We start from the raw sequence: 17,424 nt of genomic DNA on the forward strand, positions 1-17,424 counted from the left end.
GATCCTTCCGCCTCAGCCTTCTGAGTAGCTGGAACTACAGGCGCACACTACCACGCCCGGATAATTTTTTGATTTATTGTAGAGATGAGGTCTCGCCAAGTTGCACAGGCGGGTCTCGAACCCGTGGGCTTGGGCAATCCACTCACCTCAGCTCCCAAAGGCGTGGGATTACAGGCTGAGCCGCCGAGTACAGCTATTTTTTTATTTTTTATTGTAGAGACGAGGTCTCGCCAGGTTGCGTGGGTTGGTCTCGAACCTGCGGGCTCAGGCAATCCATTCGCCTCGGCCTCCCAAAGTGCTGGGATTACAGGCTGAGCCACTGAGCCCGGCCATTTTTTTTGTAGAGACGGGGGGTCTCACTATGTTGCCTAGGCTGGTCTTGAACCCCTGAGCTCAAGCAACCCTCCTGCCTCAGCGTCCCAAAGTGCTGGGATTACAGGCGTGAGCTGCCGTGTCCAGCCTAAAAACACCTTTCTGATATCCATTTCCATTTAATGAAGATCCAAAATAGTCTGCAAATCTAGTTTAGGAGTACTAAAAGGAGAGAAAGTATACTGTGTGTATAATAAGTCATAAAGAAGTCTTACAGCTGGGTGTGGTGGCTCACGTCTGTCATCCCAGCACTTTGGAAGGCCAAGGCGAGAGGATGCGTCCACAGGTTCGAGACTAGCCTGGGAAAAATGACAAGACCTCGACTCTACAATAAATAAAAAAAATCAGCTGGGCATGGTGGTATGTGCCTATAGTTCTAGCTACTTGGAAGGCTGAGGTGGAAGGATCGCCTGAGCTCGGCAGGTCGAGGCTGCGGTGGCCCTAAGTGTGCCACTGCACTCCAGCCTGGGCAACAGAGTGAGACTGACTCAAAAAAAAAAAAAAGTAGTCTTACAAATGAATTAAGAAATCTACAAAAGAGAGATGCCCAGTTTCTCCCAGAACATCGAAGTCTGTTAAGGGTTTGGGCATAATATATGTACAAATGCATTGTTCCCAGAGCATTTCAATCCTGCCTTTTCCCTTAGAGAGCATGTTCATGAATTATCTCCTGTATTCTCCTATCTGTGAGGTGGCTGACAGGTCAGGAGGCACCTGTATCCTTACCATAACATAGGCATGATCCCAGTATGAGTAATGAGCTTAGCCCAGCCCCTGGGAAATAGAAAGTACACTGCAAATGAAAGCTGTCATCATCATCGCCTGCTTATACCTGAGAAAACTGAGGTCCAGATCAGCTTGGGCAACATAGTGAGACCCCATCTATTTCTTTAATAAAAAGACAAGATTAATTTTAAAAAAGAAAAAAAAAAAACAACCCAAAAACTGAGATGCAAAGAAGGGAAGTGATTTGTCCATTATGTAACTAGTTAGTTGCAAAGCTGCAGCAACAGAGTCCCACTGTTACCATCATGTCACGTGGCATAAAGGAAGCATTTCTAAAGGAAAGGGCAGTCGATATTATTGAACCAGAGGATTGATGGGACTAAAATGGATTACTCATTTTGAATGGACGGACTCAAGACAGTCCCACCATGGTCAAAGCAGTCCAAGAAGGCTGATTTAAAAAAAAAAATACCAGTTGTCTCTTGCTGATTTCTTAATCATGGAAGTAGTGAGCATTCTTATGGGAGGGCTGAGAGTTCCATGCCAGGTGGGGAGGGTAGGAGAGGCTTTCAGACCTCTCTGGTTGCTCCATTCTTGGAAGGTGAACCAGTGACAATAGTAGGATGGTGAGTCTGGTTGCAGGCAGAAGCAAAAGGGTAATCTAAGTGTTTGAGCACTGATGAGTAAACAGAATGGCAGGGAGGCGGATGTGGGCATGGGTAGGGCTGGTAATCAGCTGGGAGGAACACAGGGTTCAAGAACAGGACCAATGGAAAGATAGAAGTCCGCTGGGATGGGCAGTCCACGCTATCTATCTGAGGGGTCAGAGTCCAGCAGTCTTGACAAAGCTGAGGAGGCAGCCTGGCTGGATCAGAGAGGGCACTGAGGAACTACTTGCAGAGACCTAGGGCACAGCAACCACAGCTGTGAGGAACCTGGGGAGAAGGTGCTAAAAACACACTTGGGATAGGGAAGCTCTTCCCCATCCACTGATGCCCAAGCCATTCTTATTTACTCTCTTCTTTCACAACTAAGTGCTCCGCTGCCCTGCCTGGGGGAGTGGGAAAGTTCTTCCCAGGAGGCTTGAGAGAATGCCCAGGGTGGGGGGCAAGTCTAATGACAGGTTAGACAACTGGAGCATCAGCACCCCCTTGAGCTTGCAACTCATCTGCAGGTGCTTACCAAGCTGTTCAATTCAGGGCTCTCTGTGGGAGTCAACAGAATGTTCCCTAGGATGAGTCCTCTTCAGCAGAGGAGCCAAGAGCTAAAGGAAGTCCAGTGCTCTCATCTCCACCTTGTTCACCTCTCGGTGCTTGAGGGAGCAGAGATGAAGGCCAGGAGATGCTGTTTTACAGAAACTTTAATTTGGGGCTCTTAAATGGTATGGCTTGAGGGTATTTAGCTTGCCTTAAATAGTATTATCATGTCATATTAGAGCTGGAAGCAAAGATCATTTGCTAATTCCTCCATCTTATGGCTGAAGATACCTAAGCCTAGAAAGGTAGTGACTCCCAAGCCAGGCACGGTGGCTCACACCTGTAGTTCCAGCACTTTTTTTTTTTTTTGAGTTGGAGTCTCACTCCATTGCCCAGGCTGGAGTGCAGTGGCACACTCACGGCCACCCCAGCATTGACCTGCCGAGCTCTGGTGATCCTTCTGCCTCAGTCTTCCAAGTAGCCGGAGACAGAGACGCATGCTACCATACCTGGCTAATTTTTTGATATATTGTGGAGACAAAGTCTTGCCAAAATGCTCAGTTTAGTTTCTAACCTGTGGGCTCAGGCAATCGATTTGCTTCGGCCTCCCAAAGTGTTGGGATTACAGGCTGAGCCAGTGAGCCCGGCCTACTCCCAGCATTTTGGGAGGTGGAGACGAGAGGGTTGCCTGAACCCAGGGGTTTGAGACCAACCTGGTAACTTGAAGAGACCTCGTCTCTACAATAAATCAAGAAAAACCAGCCGGGTGTGGTGGTATACACCTGTAGTTCCAGCTACCTGAAAGGCTGAGGCGGAAGGATCGCCAGAGCCCAGCAGGTCAAGGCTGTGGTGGTCCTGAGGATGCCACTGCACTCTAGCCTGGGTGACAGAGTGAGACTCCGACTCAAAAAAAAAAAAAAAAGGTAGTGACTCCCAGTCGTTATTTCCACGCCAAGAGTAAAAAGGTAAAATTGTGCTAATATTCTAGCTCATTCACAGGATGGAAGGAGCTGGTACATGTCACTTATCCAAGCATTTTTTTTTCTTCACCTTTTGTCACTATAATCAGCATAGACTCTTCTGCCTGGGCTTTTTTTGGGGGAGAGGATTGGGGCCTCACTAGGTTGCCCAGGCTGGAGTGCAGTGGCATGTTTATGGTTTACCAAACAAGTGTTTTGTTTTCTATTCAAATAGCTAGGCAAAATTTGACTCTGAATTTGTCCTTTAGCCTTTTTAGCTTCTTCTCTTGGAATCCTTCCTCTACCTCAGTTTTACCTTCTGCTTCTACCTCCCACTATCTCTAAGCAAAACCTGCTCCTACAAAATAATCTGACTACATTCACAGTAGAATATAAGACAGATGAAGTTTAACATGTTGCCTTTTAACTGGAAACAAACAATGTGAGCCAAAAGGGATGAAGCTACCCATAATGGCAAAATTCCAGTCAACTAACTGAGCATTAACAGTAGACCTTGCAGGTCTGGGAGGGAAAGATGTCAAGAGGACTTTACAGTATGTCTAAAACCACTCAAGAAAGGGTCAGTGTGGTGCAGTGGAGCAGGCATTGGAATCAGATGACCTGGACTTTCTCGAACTTTATCACCCCATATTGGGAATATTCAAATCTGTCTCAGTGTCTTTGTGTTACAGCAGTGTATAATGTAAGTTAGACTGTTGCTTTGTTCTGTCCCGTTAGGGCCAGAATGGGCCCTACTTCCCTTGTGGCCAGTTTGCTAACCTGATCCAAAGCAAGGTAGGGCCTGGGAGGGAGACCACTCCTGAGGGTGATGGGCTCTTGCTGGAAGAGCCATGTGTCCTATGATAGCAATAAGATCTTACTTATCCAGAAATGGGCAGATACTCTCCCAGGGCTTATCTGCTTACTTTGTGGGCTAGGTTTGGGTTTACTGTTTTAAGTGAAGGTAGATGAACAATATACCTTTTTTCAAGACCCTTTCATATGTAATATTACTTTCATTCTCATAAAAGTGAAAATTTGCCTTTAATAAATGTTTTCCATTTTACAGAAAGGAAAACTTGAAAGGAAAGCAATTCCTTAACCAAGCAAAGGAAAATGTCCTAATTCTTATTTCAAGGCTAATGTGAACTTGACCCTGGTAGAAAGGAAAGCGCAATCTACCATGTTACCATCCTTCTCATTATGCTACAAGTTCAGGAATCAAACCTGGAATCTCAAAATATCACATCCCCCTCCTCTCCATCCCCTTCCTACCTCTGCTGACAATGCTTTTTACTTTTCATTTGATCAACTATACGCCACTCCTATGTGACTCATCAGAGCAAACCCTGGGGAAGAATGTGACCTTTGGCTCTCTGGTTCCTCTCCTTTTCTAGGAGCATCTGTCCATGGAAGATTTCACTGAGGCCTTCGGAATGACTCCAGCTGCCTTCTCTGCCCTGCCTCGATGGAAGCAACAAAACCTCAAGAAAGAAAAAGGACTATTTTGAGAAGGAAGAGTAGCAGTGGCTGTAAAACAGTACCCTATTCTGCTTGGGGGCTTTCATTTTGTTTTTATCAATTACTAGCCCTATGTCAATTGAAGCGAAATTTTACAGTATGTGCCTATGAACAGTTCTGTGGCAATGTCACTTTTGTTTAGTCATCTACCTATTTTCTGCAGAAAAGATTATACCCTCTCACAAGGAGCCTGGGGTCCCAGTTTCAGCTCCCAAAAAGATAGCTGGTTTCTATCCTGAGGTGTTGCATCATTTTTAACCATTCTGTTCTAGAGTTTTCCCTTCTTAGAAGAGCAAACACTCCATGGAACGTTATAGTTCTAAGGCACCACTCCAGTTTTTTCTCTATCACAACTCATTTTTATCTATAGCTGGTGGGCTGAAGCATTTTGCAGGTTTACGTCTTTCCCAGAGTAATGGCTTTTCCTTTTCTCATAATACTTTCCTCACAGCCTTACTCACATGGTTCGTTACAGGGTTGAAGGAGAGCTGAATGGCCCAGGAGACTTCTCTCTTAGGTTTCAAAACATTCTCCAAATAGTACCCAGCAACAGCAGCATATCCACTGGGTCTAGGCTTGAGGCTTAAAAGCAAGTATGAAATGCAAACGCTATTTCACCATCCCCCACCCAACTCTTAATAACAAGGCAAAGGAAGAGCCTTATGAAGACCAATGCTGGGTTTACAAACTATTACCCGGAAACCTTTGCAAAACTCCACAGGCTCCTCAGATGAAAATAATAGGAATCAGTGGTGACCAAGGCCAAATGCTAGTCTGCCATTTCACTTCCTTTAAGATGTAGTTGTGCTGCGAGGAAATCTGAGTCAGAAAGTCAACAGAAGACGATTTCCACAACTTCAAACAACTGGTTGTTAAAAGTGTCTGCAAGAATGTGTCCTTTGCAGAAATAACAGTCAAACCAACAGAAGGTTAATAAAGGCTTTAATTTCACACACACAAAAAAACTCTATGCATAATTTAAAAAGGAAACAAAAACTGTAAAGAATACAGAGGAACAGTTCTGCTAAAACACAGAAAAAGTGCCGCTCCATACAAAACAACAGAAATCAGAATCAAGTCACTCTGAACACACACACAAAAATCGCCTCACAAACGATGTGGCCACAGCTGCCTGCAAGTCTGGTAGTGGCATAATTAGGCAAAGTGTAGGAACCGCACTTCTGTTTTCCTCTCCCTAAGCATTAAAAAAGAAAACAACATTGACAATAGGCCAGAAAAGTTGGGAAGGAAAAGCTTGGAGGGAGGAAAATCTGGGGACAAGAAGTGTGCACACCCACATGTGGTCTCACTCTTTGCACAGGCCCGCTCTATTTTTAAAACAGACCAGTTCGGTTGATTGCGCTTCTGTTCTGGCACTTGACCCGACAAACTTGGATCCTGATTCAGACCCTCATCTACTCTGTTCGTATGCCAGTAGATTACTTATACTTTGAACCTCTGTACTTGAAGAATAAAGTTCAATGCTACTAAAACCAAATGCTCATATTTATACTGGCACACTTTTTAATAACTTCAAAACCTCAGACACATAGCACACATGGAAAATAAGCAATTCACTAATACTGTATAAGTATGATACAACACAAGAGACTGCCTGAAGTCTAGTAATCAACACATGCCAAAAGATGAATGACTGTGGTGAGACACAGCAAAATAATTGTCATAAAACTCTCAAGTCCTAATAAACTATAGTTTTCCAATAAAAAATATATTTTTCAGAGGTTAAGACATATCAACAGAGACAAAATTAGAATTTTGGAAGTAATGCAATAGGAAGATGTTACAGGGCAGAAATCTGTTTAGTTTTTGTACACGCGAGAGAGCTTGGTGTAAAGCAAAATGGAGGGGAAAACGACATATCCATTTTATTGGGACACTTTTTTGTGACTTGCAGCTGGTGTTAGGCTGTTGATAGTTTTTCTAAAAATCTCCCTATGTACACAAGATCTACTTGGAGATCTACCTCTATTTCCCTGATTTAAAACAAAAGACCACTTAAGGGGGTCAATTAAATCAAACAAGGCCAAAAGAAGGTGAGGGGGTTAGATAACTAAGAGTATCCACTGCAGTTATTTCAGAGGACAGAAAAGAAAGAGGGAGAATAATATTCTAATTTTTAAAAATATAACCTCTTTTAGTAGATCACAAATGAACTCACAAACTTTCTTTTTTTCACTTTAATTTAGGTGTTTCCAGATAATTTTCATTATACTACTATATATATGGCTGTACACGTGTATAGTTACACAATGGTAACTATACACAGCAAGGAAGAATAAGTAAATTCATAGATTATTGTGCTGAGGTTTAAAATTTTAAAGCCTCTCTTTCAGAATTTTACACTTGATCAAGGAGAAAAAGAAATGTGTAGTCTAAAATTTGCCTTCCAGAATAAATTAACTGATCCCCACTGCATACTTCCTGAAATGTAAACACATTTACATTTACTATATTTGTAAATGAGCCTTTAAAATTAGGCCCAGAATTAACAGATCATAGCAAGTAAACAAACAGCTTTTGGAATCAAATATAAATAGAAGATCAATTCATGGATTTGCTTCTTATTCTGTCCTGCTGAGACAAAACTCATGAGTGTGTACACACATATTAAATATATCCCTATGAAACAGAGTCTATCTTCTCATAGGCCTAAATTGTAGTCATGGCTACTAATGGGATAACAGCATTGAGCCACATGCAACTTTCCAACTTTTATTTTTCCCTTCCAAAAAATTCCAACAAAGATAAAAAAGTTGTATCCAGAACCAGTAGCTATCAAATTTCAATTTAATGTCATTTGTAGTAATATAAGCACACATTTGGTATTTTCAATAGGAAGGTTAATTAGGTATTGTGAAGACCGCCTACAACTGAAGCAACTCTGTCCCCGTCTAACTTGTACCTTCCTGGCCCCAACAACATGCTAACTGCCCATCCCCCGATTCTGGGCAAATGGATCACATTGTGCAAAAAAATAATATATTATCTATTTATAATTTTTAAATATATACAGTCAGCTCAAACAAACAAGTAAACAAACAAAAAAACAAACCCCATCAATACAGTCCAACCGAAATCTCCATTTGTAGTCAAAGAAGCAAGTTAAAGGAGTGAAGAAGGAAGCTGCTGACAAGGCCACAAGATGAACAGACATCAAGTAAAATTCAAGTCCCAAACTTGCAAGTACATGAGCAGTGAGATGACTCATATACTCGTTACCTATTTTCAACTAACAAATTCTACCTAAGACATTAAGATCAAAATCAGGTTTCTGAGGTAAGTGTACTTCTAAGCCATACACACGTGTAAGCTGTGAAAGCAATTCAAAAGAGGCTGCTTTATGAGGCGGTATTTCTATTTTTTTTCCTCAATGTGTCAACACAGTCCTCACTTCAAAACCTTTCCCAATAATTTTTAATAGTGCTTCTTGAATGCACAGGTAAGAGAAGTAATAACTAGCCAAAGAATTTAATCACCACTTCACTCACTTATGAGAAAGCGAGTTATTTTCAAGCAAAACAAAACCAAAAGAGGCTCCTGGTAGAGATAAAAAATTAAAGCTAGTTTTCAAAACAAATATTTTCCTCTGCTCTCAACTACTACTACTTTTTTCTACCACTGTACCATTTTGGAACATACATTACAATAATGTGGTAGGTAGATGGTAGGAGGCAAAGGATTTATCAGTAGTTAACCCAAAGTGCTGAGGCCATTTACAATTCAAAGACTCAAAATTTTAGGAAAGGGTATGTCAGAACACATTTAAGTTCCAACAGTGGGGCTGGAGCTCTCATAAGGCAACAATATTCTAGAAAAGATGTTGCAGCTTCTGTGATGATGGGTTTTAAAATGTTTTTTCTTCCTGAAAAACCTAATGTGGTTTTGTCCCTACCTCTCAGAACTGAGTATATAATAAAAGCAAAAAAAGAAAGAAAGAAGAGGAAGGAAAAGAAGGGAAGGAAAAAAAGGAAAGGAAGGAAAAGAAAAGAAAGAGAAAACAAGGTTTCATTTTGCTTGCTATACTTTGCGATCCTAATGCTATCTGGGCTTACAAAATTATTTTGTGGACAGAATACTACCCTCAAACTCATTCTTTATATGGTTTCATAAGCTGTTTAACCAAGCTGGTTATGTCAGCTAAGTAACTAGTGTAGCACTTAATGTTGCATCCCCACTTGGCCTCAACTCAAGTACCTACAAAGTAAGATAAATATATTATGCACCTCTGTTATTTGTTAGTTCTTGGGATTACCTAAACAACCACATTTTAATTCCCATTCTATTTTAAGGGCAAAGCCAGAGAGCAAATGATTAAACACTCAAGGTTCATCCTATAACTAAAGTACTTAATTTCACACTTCTGGTTGGGTTTTTTGTTTTAGGTCCAGAATTTTAGCTTTAACAGAAGACTCTTCTTATCTCTCTATGCTTGAGAGACAGAGATGCTAACATTCTTCCTTATCTTTAACTATTCCTGCTAAGGAGTCACAATTGGAGAAATATTATCTTTCCACACTTTTAAAATTTTGGTTACAATCCATTAGGGTAATGCTGCTCCATGAAAAAATGATACAGAAGAAAAAGGATTCTATTTTTGCCACCATAATAATACAGGTAATATATGAAGAACATACTGTGTAAAGAAATTTCCAAGAAAACACAAAATGTACAAGGAATACCAAATGTGGGACCATAACACATTCCAAAGCACCAACAATCCATTTCTTGGGACTGCATGTAAACAGCAAAGACCTTACAAATTCATGAAATTAAAACAAACAAAAAAGGAAACCAAACAGCTCCTCAAGTCAGGCGACCAGCAATGCCTCTCTCTTGCAAGGAGAACAAACTGTCATTAGTGTAACATGGAGAGCTGCCTTTCCAGTGAACTTTACTAATAAGAAAACACACACAAAAGGCTACAGACTTGAGTGAAACTACTCAAGGAACATAAAAGCTAAAAGCCAACTGACAGGTGTATCTTCATATATCTTAAGGTGAATGGACTCTTTGACACCTTCATTTCTTCTCCAAACTGCTGTGCTATTAGCAGGCATACTCTAGTGGCTCATCCTAACTCTTTAAGACTCCATTCATCCTGTATGTGTATGTGTATGTGTATGTACATATATATATATTTACAGCATGTACTCCTAAGACAAAATGAAGTGCCACTCTTGTAGGAGAAAAAGAGGATAATCAGCTACAGATGTGAGACCAAAGTTTCCATAAAATAGTTAGCATGGAGCATTCTGCTTAACTCCAATTTTTGTTTTTTGGTTTGGCCCTGAGCTGTTTGTTGCTCCCGCATCAAGCAGAATTTCAAATTCTTCTCAGGCAGAGAAAAGGTGAGGGGGGCAGCAGTAAGAGAGAAAATGCAGTGCACACTGTCAACCCAGGAGTTTTTTCCTCATGAGGCCTGACGGGTAGCTTTCCCCATTTCCATGCTAAGTGCCTGAGAATTCTTTTCTGTTTCCAGCAGCTCATCAAAGATCTCCCTTAAAACAAGCAAAAAAATAAAACAGAAAGTTTAGTGAGCAGAACCAAAGTACAGGCAGGAGAAAAAGCAACAGAAAACAAACAATGATAAAGCTTGCACAATCCCATTTAGTACCCAAATTCTGTTAAATAAGCAGGTCGGCTGGGTGTGGTGGCTCGTGCCTATAATCCCAACACTTTGGGAGGCCGAAGTGAGAGGATTGCTTGAGCCCTCAGGTGTACAATAAATTAAAAAATTAGCCAGGTGTGGTGGCACGTGCCTGTCGTTCCAGCTATTTGGAAGGCTGAGGCACAAGGATCGCCTGAGCCCAGCAGGTCGAGGCTGCGGTAGCCAGGAGCGTGCCACTGTCTTCCAGCCTGGATGACAGAGTGAGACTCCAACTCAAAACAAAACAAAACAAAACAGAACAAAAAAAAAGCAGGTCATTCATCCAATGATTATTTTAATTCTGGGTGCTGATTTTTGAGGATGGAAGGAACTGTCAATAGTTAGCTTTAATGAAAATGCTATGCAATTCTCATTCATATAACTAAGATTTTCTAGCTGATAAAACTAGATCAAAAAGGTTTGTGATAGGACAGCGTCTATATAAAACAGTCTGAAGTTCTAAACCTAGATACTACTGTGTGATGAGTAACCAACGCTGAGTTAAGATACTCTGGACTTACAAGGAAATATCAAGAGATGAATCCTATCGATGATAACAAAAAATAAAAAACTAACTGGATTTGGTGGCTCAGCCTATAATCCCAGCACTTTGGGAGGCTCAGGTGAGTGGACTGCCTGAGACTGCGGGTTTGAGACCCGCCTGGGCAACTTGGCAAGGCCTCATCTCTACAATAAATCAAAAATTAGTTGGGTATGGCAGCACGTGACTGTAGTTCCAGCTACTTGGAAGGCTGAGGTGGAAGGATCACTGAAGCCCAGCAGGTTAACGCTGGGGTGGCTGTGAGTGTGCCACTGCACTCCAGTCTGGGCGACAGAGTAAGACTCCAACTCAAAAAAATAAATAAATAAAGTAATAAAAAAACATTTGGCAGCCAGTCAAGTGATGGGAACATTTTATCCTCAAAGGAAAGAGTTCAGGTAATTTTAACAACTTCAAATATGGTAAAGTTTCTTACTTGTGCATATAAAAGAAGATGTAACCACTCCGATCCCGATCACTTTGCACAGCAGCCTCTTGGATTTTAGATACCTCCAGGTCATTATAAGTAAACCATGCTTGCTTCTTAATGTCATAAACATCACTAATGTAATGACCTGAAACAAATAACATCTTAGAATTGAGGTTTTTAAAAACATATTGAAATTTTCTCAGGTACAGGAAGTTTGAGAAAGAGAGAAACAGTCACATCTACCTTACTGTCAACAATGTATCTGAAAACCATTAAAAAAAAAAAATAGACCGGGCTTGGTGGCTCAGCCTGTAATCCTGTGCTTTGGGAGGCTGAGGTGAGTGGATTGCCTTAACCCCTGGGTTCGAGACCTGCCTGGGCAACTTGGCGAGACCTCATCTCTACAATAAAAGTAAAAAAAAATTAGCCAGGCATGGTAGTGGGCGCCTGTAGTTCCAGCTACTTGGAAGGCTGAGGCGGAAGGACTGCCGGAGCCCAGCAGATCGAGGCTGCGGTGGCCGGGAGCGGCCACTGCACTCCAGTCTGGATGACAGAGTGAGACTTCAACTCAAAAAACAAAAAACAAAACAAAAACAAACATATATATATAGATATATATACATATAAATATATGTATATATATCTATATATATATAGACAAAAAGATATGTATGCATATACATACAGAGAATTAGGAAGGAATAGACTATACTGGTATACCTTTTAGCTCAGGAATTTAGTTCATCTACAGATCAAATCAGTTCACATTGAGTGTGATCAAAGAAAAGCTTTCCAAGTTTTTCTTAATGCATTCAAATTATACCTTAGAAAGTCAGGCAAAGGCCAGTGTACTAAGGAGCAAATGCTGATGACTGCATTTACATAATGCTGAAATCATGATGTCCACTTACCTGAAGAAGAAGTGCTACCAATGTGACTGACAACACTGATGAGCCGATAGGAATGAGGAAGATTTCCTGTCTGAAAAACAGAAATGATAGCTATAACTTTTAATTCTTTACATGAAAAAAGGCAAAACACTGAATTTAAGCTCATTATCAAAGCTCACAAGGATAAGCATCCAGTGTGTGGTGCAGTCAGACTCAATTAAAAAAATCCAGTGGTTCATACTCTTTGATAAAAAAATTCCACCCCCAACTAAGAATTTATTCTAAGAAAATAACTCAAGCCGGGCTCGGTGGCTCAGCCTGTAATCCTAGCACTTTGGGAAGCTGAGGTGAGAGGATTGCCTGAGCCCACGGGTTCGAGACCCGCCTGAGCAACTTGGCGAGACTTCATCTCTACAATAAATCAAAAGATTAGCCGGGCATGGCAGCGCGCGCCTGTAATTCCAGTTACTTGGAAGGCTGAGGCGGAAGGATCACCGGAGCCCAGCAGGTCGAGGCTGCGGTGGCTGGGAGCGGCCACTGCACTCCAGTCTGGGTGACAGAGTGAGACTCCAACTCAAAAAAAAAAAAAAAAAAAAGAAAACTCAAAAGAAGAAGAGTATATATGTATGAAATTATTTACTGTAGCATTATCTAATGCAAAGTTGGAACTAAATATGGCCAATAATAGTTGACTGGTTAGTGGTATATCAATGCAAGACAATATTTATTCAGTTATATACATAAAAAATTAGGCCGGGCATGGTGGCTCAAGCCTATAATCCCAGCATTTTGGGAGGCCGAGGTGAGAGGAATGTCTGAGCCCATGGGTTCGAGACCAGCATGGGCAACTTGGCGAACCTCATGTCTACAATTAAACAACAACAAAAAATTAGCTGGGCATGGTGGTGCGTGCCTGTAGTTCCAGCTACTTGGAAGGCTGAGGCGGAAGGATTGCCTGAGCCCAGCAGGTCGAGGCTGCGGTGGCGGTAAGCATGCCACTGTCCTCCAGCCTGGGTAACAGAGTGAGACTCAGACTTAAAAAAAAAAAAAAATAACGTGGATCATGTTACAACATGCTAACTTGTTTTTCAAATGCACATAATAACAATAGCTCTACAAAAATAGTTATGTGTTAACAGGTATTGGGCAATAGAATGAAAAATGAAAAGTTGCTGTGTTGCTATGGGGATGGGGAGTGAACTTTTATGTTTTAAATATTTTTTAAAACACGATTTAAAAATTGTTAATAGAAAAATAAAACAAAGCTGAAAAGTGATATTCATGCACTATAGGTAGCACTATGAAGTAAATTTTTGGGAAGGAATATAGCTATATATATAAAAACCAGAAACTATTAAAATGTTCAAAAACTTTGATGCGTAATTTACTTGTGTGGAATCTATCTTATAAAAGAAAATCCAGGCCAGGTATGGTGGCTCATGCCTGTAATCCTAGCAATTTGGGAGGCCAAGGTGAGAGAATCACCTGAGACCAAGAGTTTGAGACTAGCCTGGGCAACATAGTAAAACCCTATCTCTACAAAAAAAAAAAATTAGCTGGGCATGGTGGTGCGTGCCTGTACTGTCAGCTACTCAGGAGGCTGAGGTGGGAGGATCCCCTAAGCCCAGGAAGTTGAGGCTGCAGTAAGCCATGATTGTGCCACTGCACTCCAGCCTGGGTGACAGAAGGAGACCCTGAAAACCGACAAAAAATAAAGAAGAAACTCCAAAATATAGAAAAAACTATAATCATACTATTTCTCAATGTATTATTTATCATAGTGAAAAAATAGAAACTACTTAGACAAATGCTTTATGTTAGTTAAAAATTAAATAAATGGAATGTTCATTTGAGGCAGAGTACAGTCATTAAAAATAAGATGCTGAGCCAGGCTCGGTGGCTCAGCCTGTAATCCCGCGCCTTTGGGAGGCTGAGGTGAGTGGACTGCCTGAGCCCGTGGGTTTGAGACTCGCCTGGGCAGGCGAGACCTCATCTCTACAATAAATCAAAAATTAGCCGGGCGTGGTAGTGCGCGCCTATAATTCCGGCTACTCGGAAGGCTGAGGCGGAAGGATCGCAGGAGCCCAGCAGGTCGAGGCTATGGTGGCTGGGAGTGGCCACTGTACTCCAGTCTGGGCGACAGAGTGAGACTCATCACTGCACTCGAGCCTGGGGGACAGAGTGAGATCCTGCCTCAAAAAAGAAAAAGAAAGATGCTTATAAATAGCTAGTCTTTAACAAACAGGATAACCTAGGTGGGGCAGCATGTGCCTGTAGTCTCAACTACCTGGGAGATTGAGGTGGGTGAATCCTTTGAGCTTACGAGTTCAAGGCCAGCCTAGGCAACACAGTGAGACTTTGACTCTACAAAAAACACACAAATGGCTAGGTGTGGTGGTGTGCTAGTCTTAGTTACTTGGAAGGCTGAGGTGAGGATTGCTTGAGCCCAGGACTGGAGACTGCAGAGAGCTATGATTGTATCACTGCATTCCAGTCTGGGTGACAGTAAGATGTTAAAAAAAAAAGAAAAAAGAAAAAACCAAATAGTATTAAAAACTATATTTATATTATTATGACTTTTAAAAAAGCATATGAGGAGGTGGGGATAACAAAAGAATATGTCACAATGCTAACAACAACTGTGTTAGGATAGTGGGATCCTAGGTAATTAAAATTTTGGAGAAAAAGGCAATTATTTAAGGGGAAAAGGGGTAAAACGTTATTAATTTAACAGTTTTCACTGAGCAACAACCAACTGGTTTTGGTATTTAACTATAAAGATAATATAGTTATTTGGTAGAACTAAGGGTAGTTTAATATACATACACCTTTACTCAGTTCTTTATCTAACATGCACATAAGGTGGTCAGGATGTATTTCCATTTTGTACTGAATCTTGTATGTAAGAAATGAAGAGCAAATGACAAGAGAAAACAAAGACCAGCTGATGGCTGCTAAAAGGGCAAAAATTAACCTGTGATGCTGAAAGTGAGACCTTTGAAGATAAACAACAGGGGGAGTAACACTGACAATCTGACCAATTCTACTCAGGGATAAAAAATTACCTCAGCATTTCTTTTCAATTCTTCAGCTTCAGCTTCTGTGTACTCCATATCAAAAACATCCTCATTTCCAGAGTCCTCATCAGAACCCAATGCATCCAGAAAAGAGTTGTTAAACTCTGAAGAACATAAAGACAAAATCTTGTAAAAGTTCTTGGAACAGACATGAAAGACAGAATTAGGAAGATGAAATACCTTGAGGTACACATTTCCCCATCCTAAGAAAACATAAAATATAATATCATCAAGGCTCAAATGTGCTCAGTCTTCTTTGGAAAATAACACTGCAGACATTGGTATCTGTAAAAGAAATGTTCCTTTTTCTTTTAAATATATTTACATGATAAGGTGATCTAACTCTCATAAATATAATGTACGTATAATCCAATTTCACTAAATTCTGTATCATATAAACTACGTGGTATATATTGTAGATGCTACCAGCCAATACAAATTATTACCACAGAAAGGAGACTATAGGCTGGGTGTGGTGGCTCACATCTGCAATCCCAGCATTTTAGGTGTTGGAAGAGAGAGGATTGTCTGAGTTCAGGGGCTTGAGAGCAGCAATGGCACCTTGGTGAGATCTCATTTCTACAATAAATAAAAACATTAGCCAGGTGTGGTAGTGCACACCTGTAGTTCCAGCTACTTGGAAAGGTGAGGCAGAAAGATTGCCTTAGCTTAGCAGGTTGAGGTTGTGGTAGCTGTGAGCGTGCCACTGCACTCCAGTCTGTGTGACAGACGGAGACTATGACTCAAAAAAAGAAAGAAAACCACAAAAAGGTCAACAGCCTTTTTTTCTTTGATGTAAAATAACTTTCTAGTATGTGGCAAAAAATAAGAAAAATTCAACCTTTAACTCTTAAATTTCAACGAAAATATACTAAGTAAACAATTCAAGATCTATCTTTTCTTGCATAATGTGTTTACACTGAAAACTATTTACTAATAGTTTTAAACTGAAAAAGATCACAGGAGGATATGAACATAAATAAAATATAATTAGCTCTACTACAATCACAGTATAGTGTTGTTTAAAAGACATAAACGCTTAAGAATGAGAAGATCAGGAAAAGAAACTATAACATCAAAATTCTGGAAGCTGGAAATACATGGGTGACTAACTCAGCAGATCTAAGAAAGCCAAAGCTATACCCAAAGCTGGCAATGGAAAAGTTGAAAACCAATCCAATTTATATCACTGAATGTTCAAAAGAAGTAAGCCATGAAGTATCAGGTACCTCTGAAACTGGAGGCTAAAGAGGGGATAAAAGAAAGATTGAGTAAAAGTTGTCGAGAAACAGACTCCTACATCTACTTCTCCCAACTTCATGTCTCTGTGGACTTCCAATACCTGGTCCACATATTCGTTCTGCCAAATGTCATGACCGTGTGAACCTTTATGCTACTGAACTGAATATTCCCTCATGACTTTGCCTACTGACTTCCGCAGAGCGAGCTCTCGAAAACTCATGGGCAGCCAGGCTCGGTGGCTCAGCCTGTAATCCCGCGCCATTGGGAGGCTGAGGTGAGTGGGCTGCCTGAGCCCGCGGGTTTGAGACCCGCCTGGGCAACTTGGCGAGACCTCATCTCTACAATAAATCAAAAAATTAGCTGGGCGTGGTAGCACGCGCCTGTAGTTCCAGCTACTTGGAAGGCTGAGCGGAAGGATCGCCGGACCCAGCAGTCGAGACTGCGGTGGCTGGGAGTGGCCACTGCACTCTAGTCTGGGCGACTGAGTGAGACTCCAACTCAAAAAAAAAAGAAAAGAAAACTCATGGGCAAACTGAAGCCACGTTATGTTCTCCCACGAGGTTTACTAGTGGTAATATTACTCTTTCACTAAACAGATTGTTCTTGTTGTTTGATTTTTCAAAAGAAAAAAATACATTGTTAGAGATATGGACACAGATAATAAAAATCATTTTTAAAAAGCAAGCTAGCCGGGCTCAGTGGCTCAACCTGTAATCCCGCGCCTTTGGGAGGCTGAGGTGAGTGGATTGCCTGAGCTCGTGGTTTCGAGACCCGCCTGGGCAGTGAGACCTCATCTCTACAT

General features: G+C 41.2%; 2 protein-coding genes across 2 annotated transcripts in view; one reads left to right on the plus strand and one right to left on the minus strand.

Annotated features, from left to right (window-relative positions):
* The window catches only part of VIL1 (villin 1), a 33,168-nt gene extending 28,206 nt beyond the window's left edge, over positions 1-4,962 (plus strand). Inside the window, exon 20 of the mRNA XM_008058846.2 lies at positions 4,651-4,962. Within this exon, the coding sequence (XP_008057037.1) occupies positions 4,651-4,764 (114 nt within the window). The 3' untranslated portion in view covers positions 4,765-4,962. The remainder of the gene's footprint in view (positions 1-4,650) is intronic.
* Positions 4,963-8,535: 3,573 nt separating this feature from the next.
* Positions 8,536-17,424, minus strand: part of USP37 (ubiquitin specific peptidase 37) — a 111,030-nt gene continuing 102,141 nt past the window's right edge. The window contains exons 22-25 of the mRNA XM_008058847.1: positions 15,369-15,484; positions 12,325-12,394; positions 11,420-11,558; positions 8,536-10,293 (exon numbers count right to left, since the gene is read on the minus strand). Of these exons, the coding sequence (XP_008057038.1) occupies positions 10,206-10,293; positions 11,420-11,558; positions 12,325-12,394; positions 15,369-15,484 (413 nt within the window). The 3' untranslated portion in view covers positions 8,536-10,205. The remainder of the gene's footprint in view (positions 10,294-11,419; positions 11,559-12,324; positions 12,395-15,368; positions 15,485-17,424) is intronic.

Source organism: Carlito syrichta, unplaced genomic scaffold (genome assembly GCF_000164805.1).
Source record: "Carlito syrichta isolate Samal-C Ts95f unplaced genomic scaffold, Tarsius_syrichta-2.0.1 Scaffold303646, whole genome shotgun sequence".
Taxonomy (NCBI): domain Eukaryota; kingdom Metazoa; phylum Chordata; class Mammalia; order Primates; family Tarsiidae; genus Carlito; species Carlito syrichta.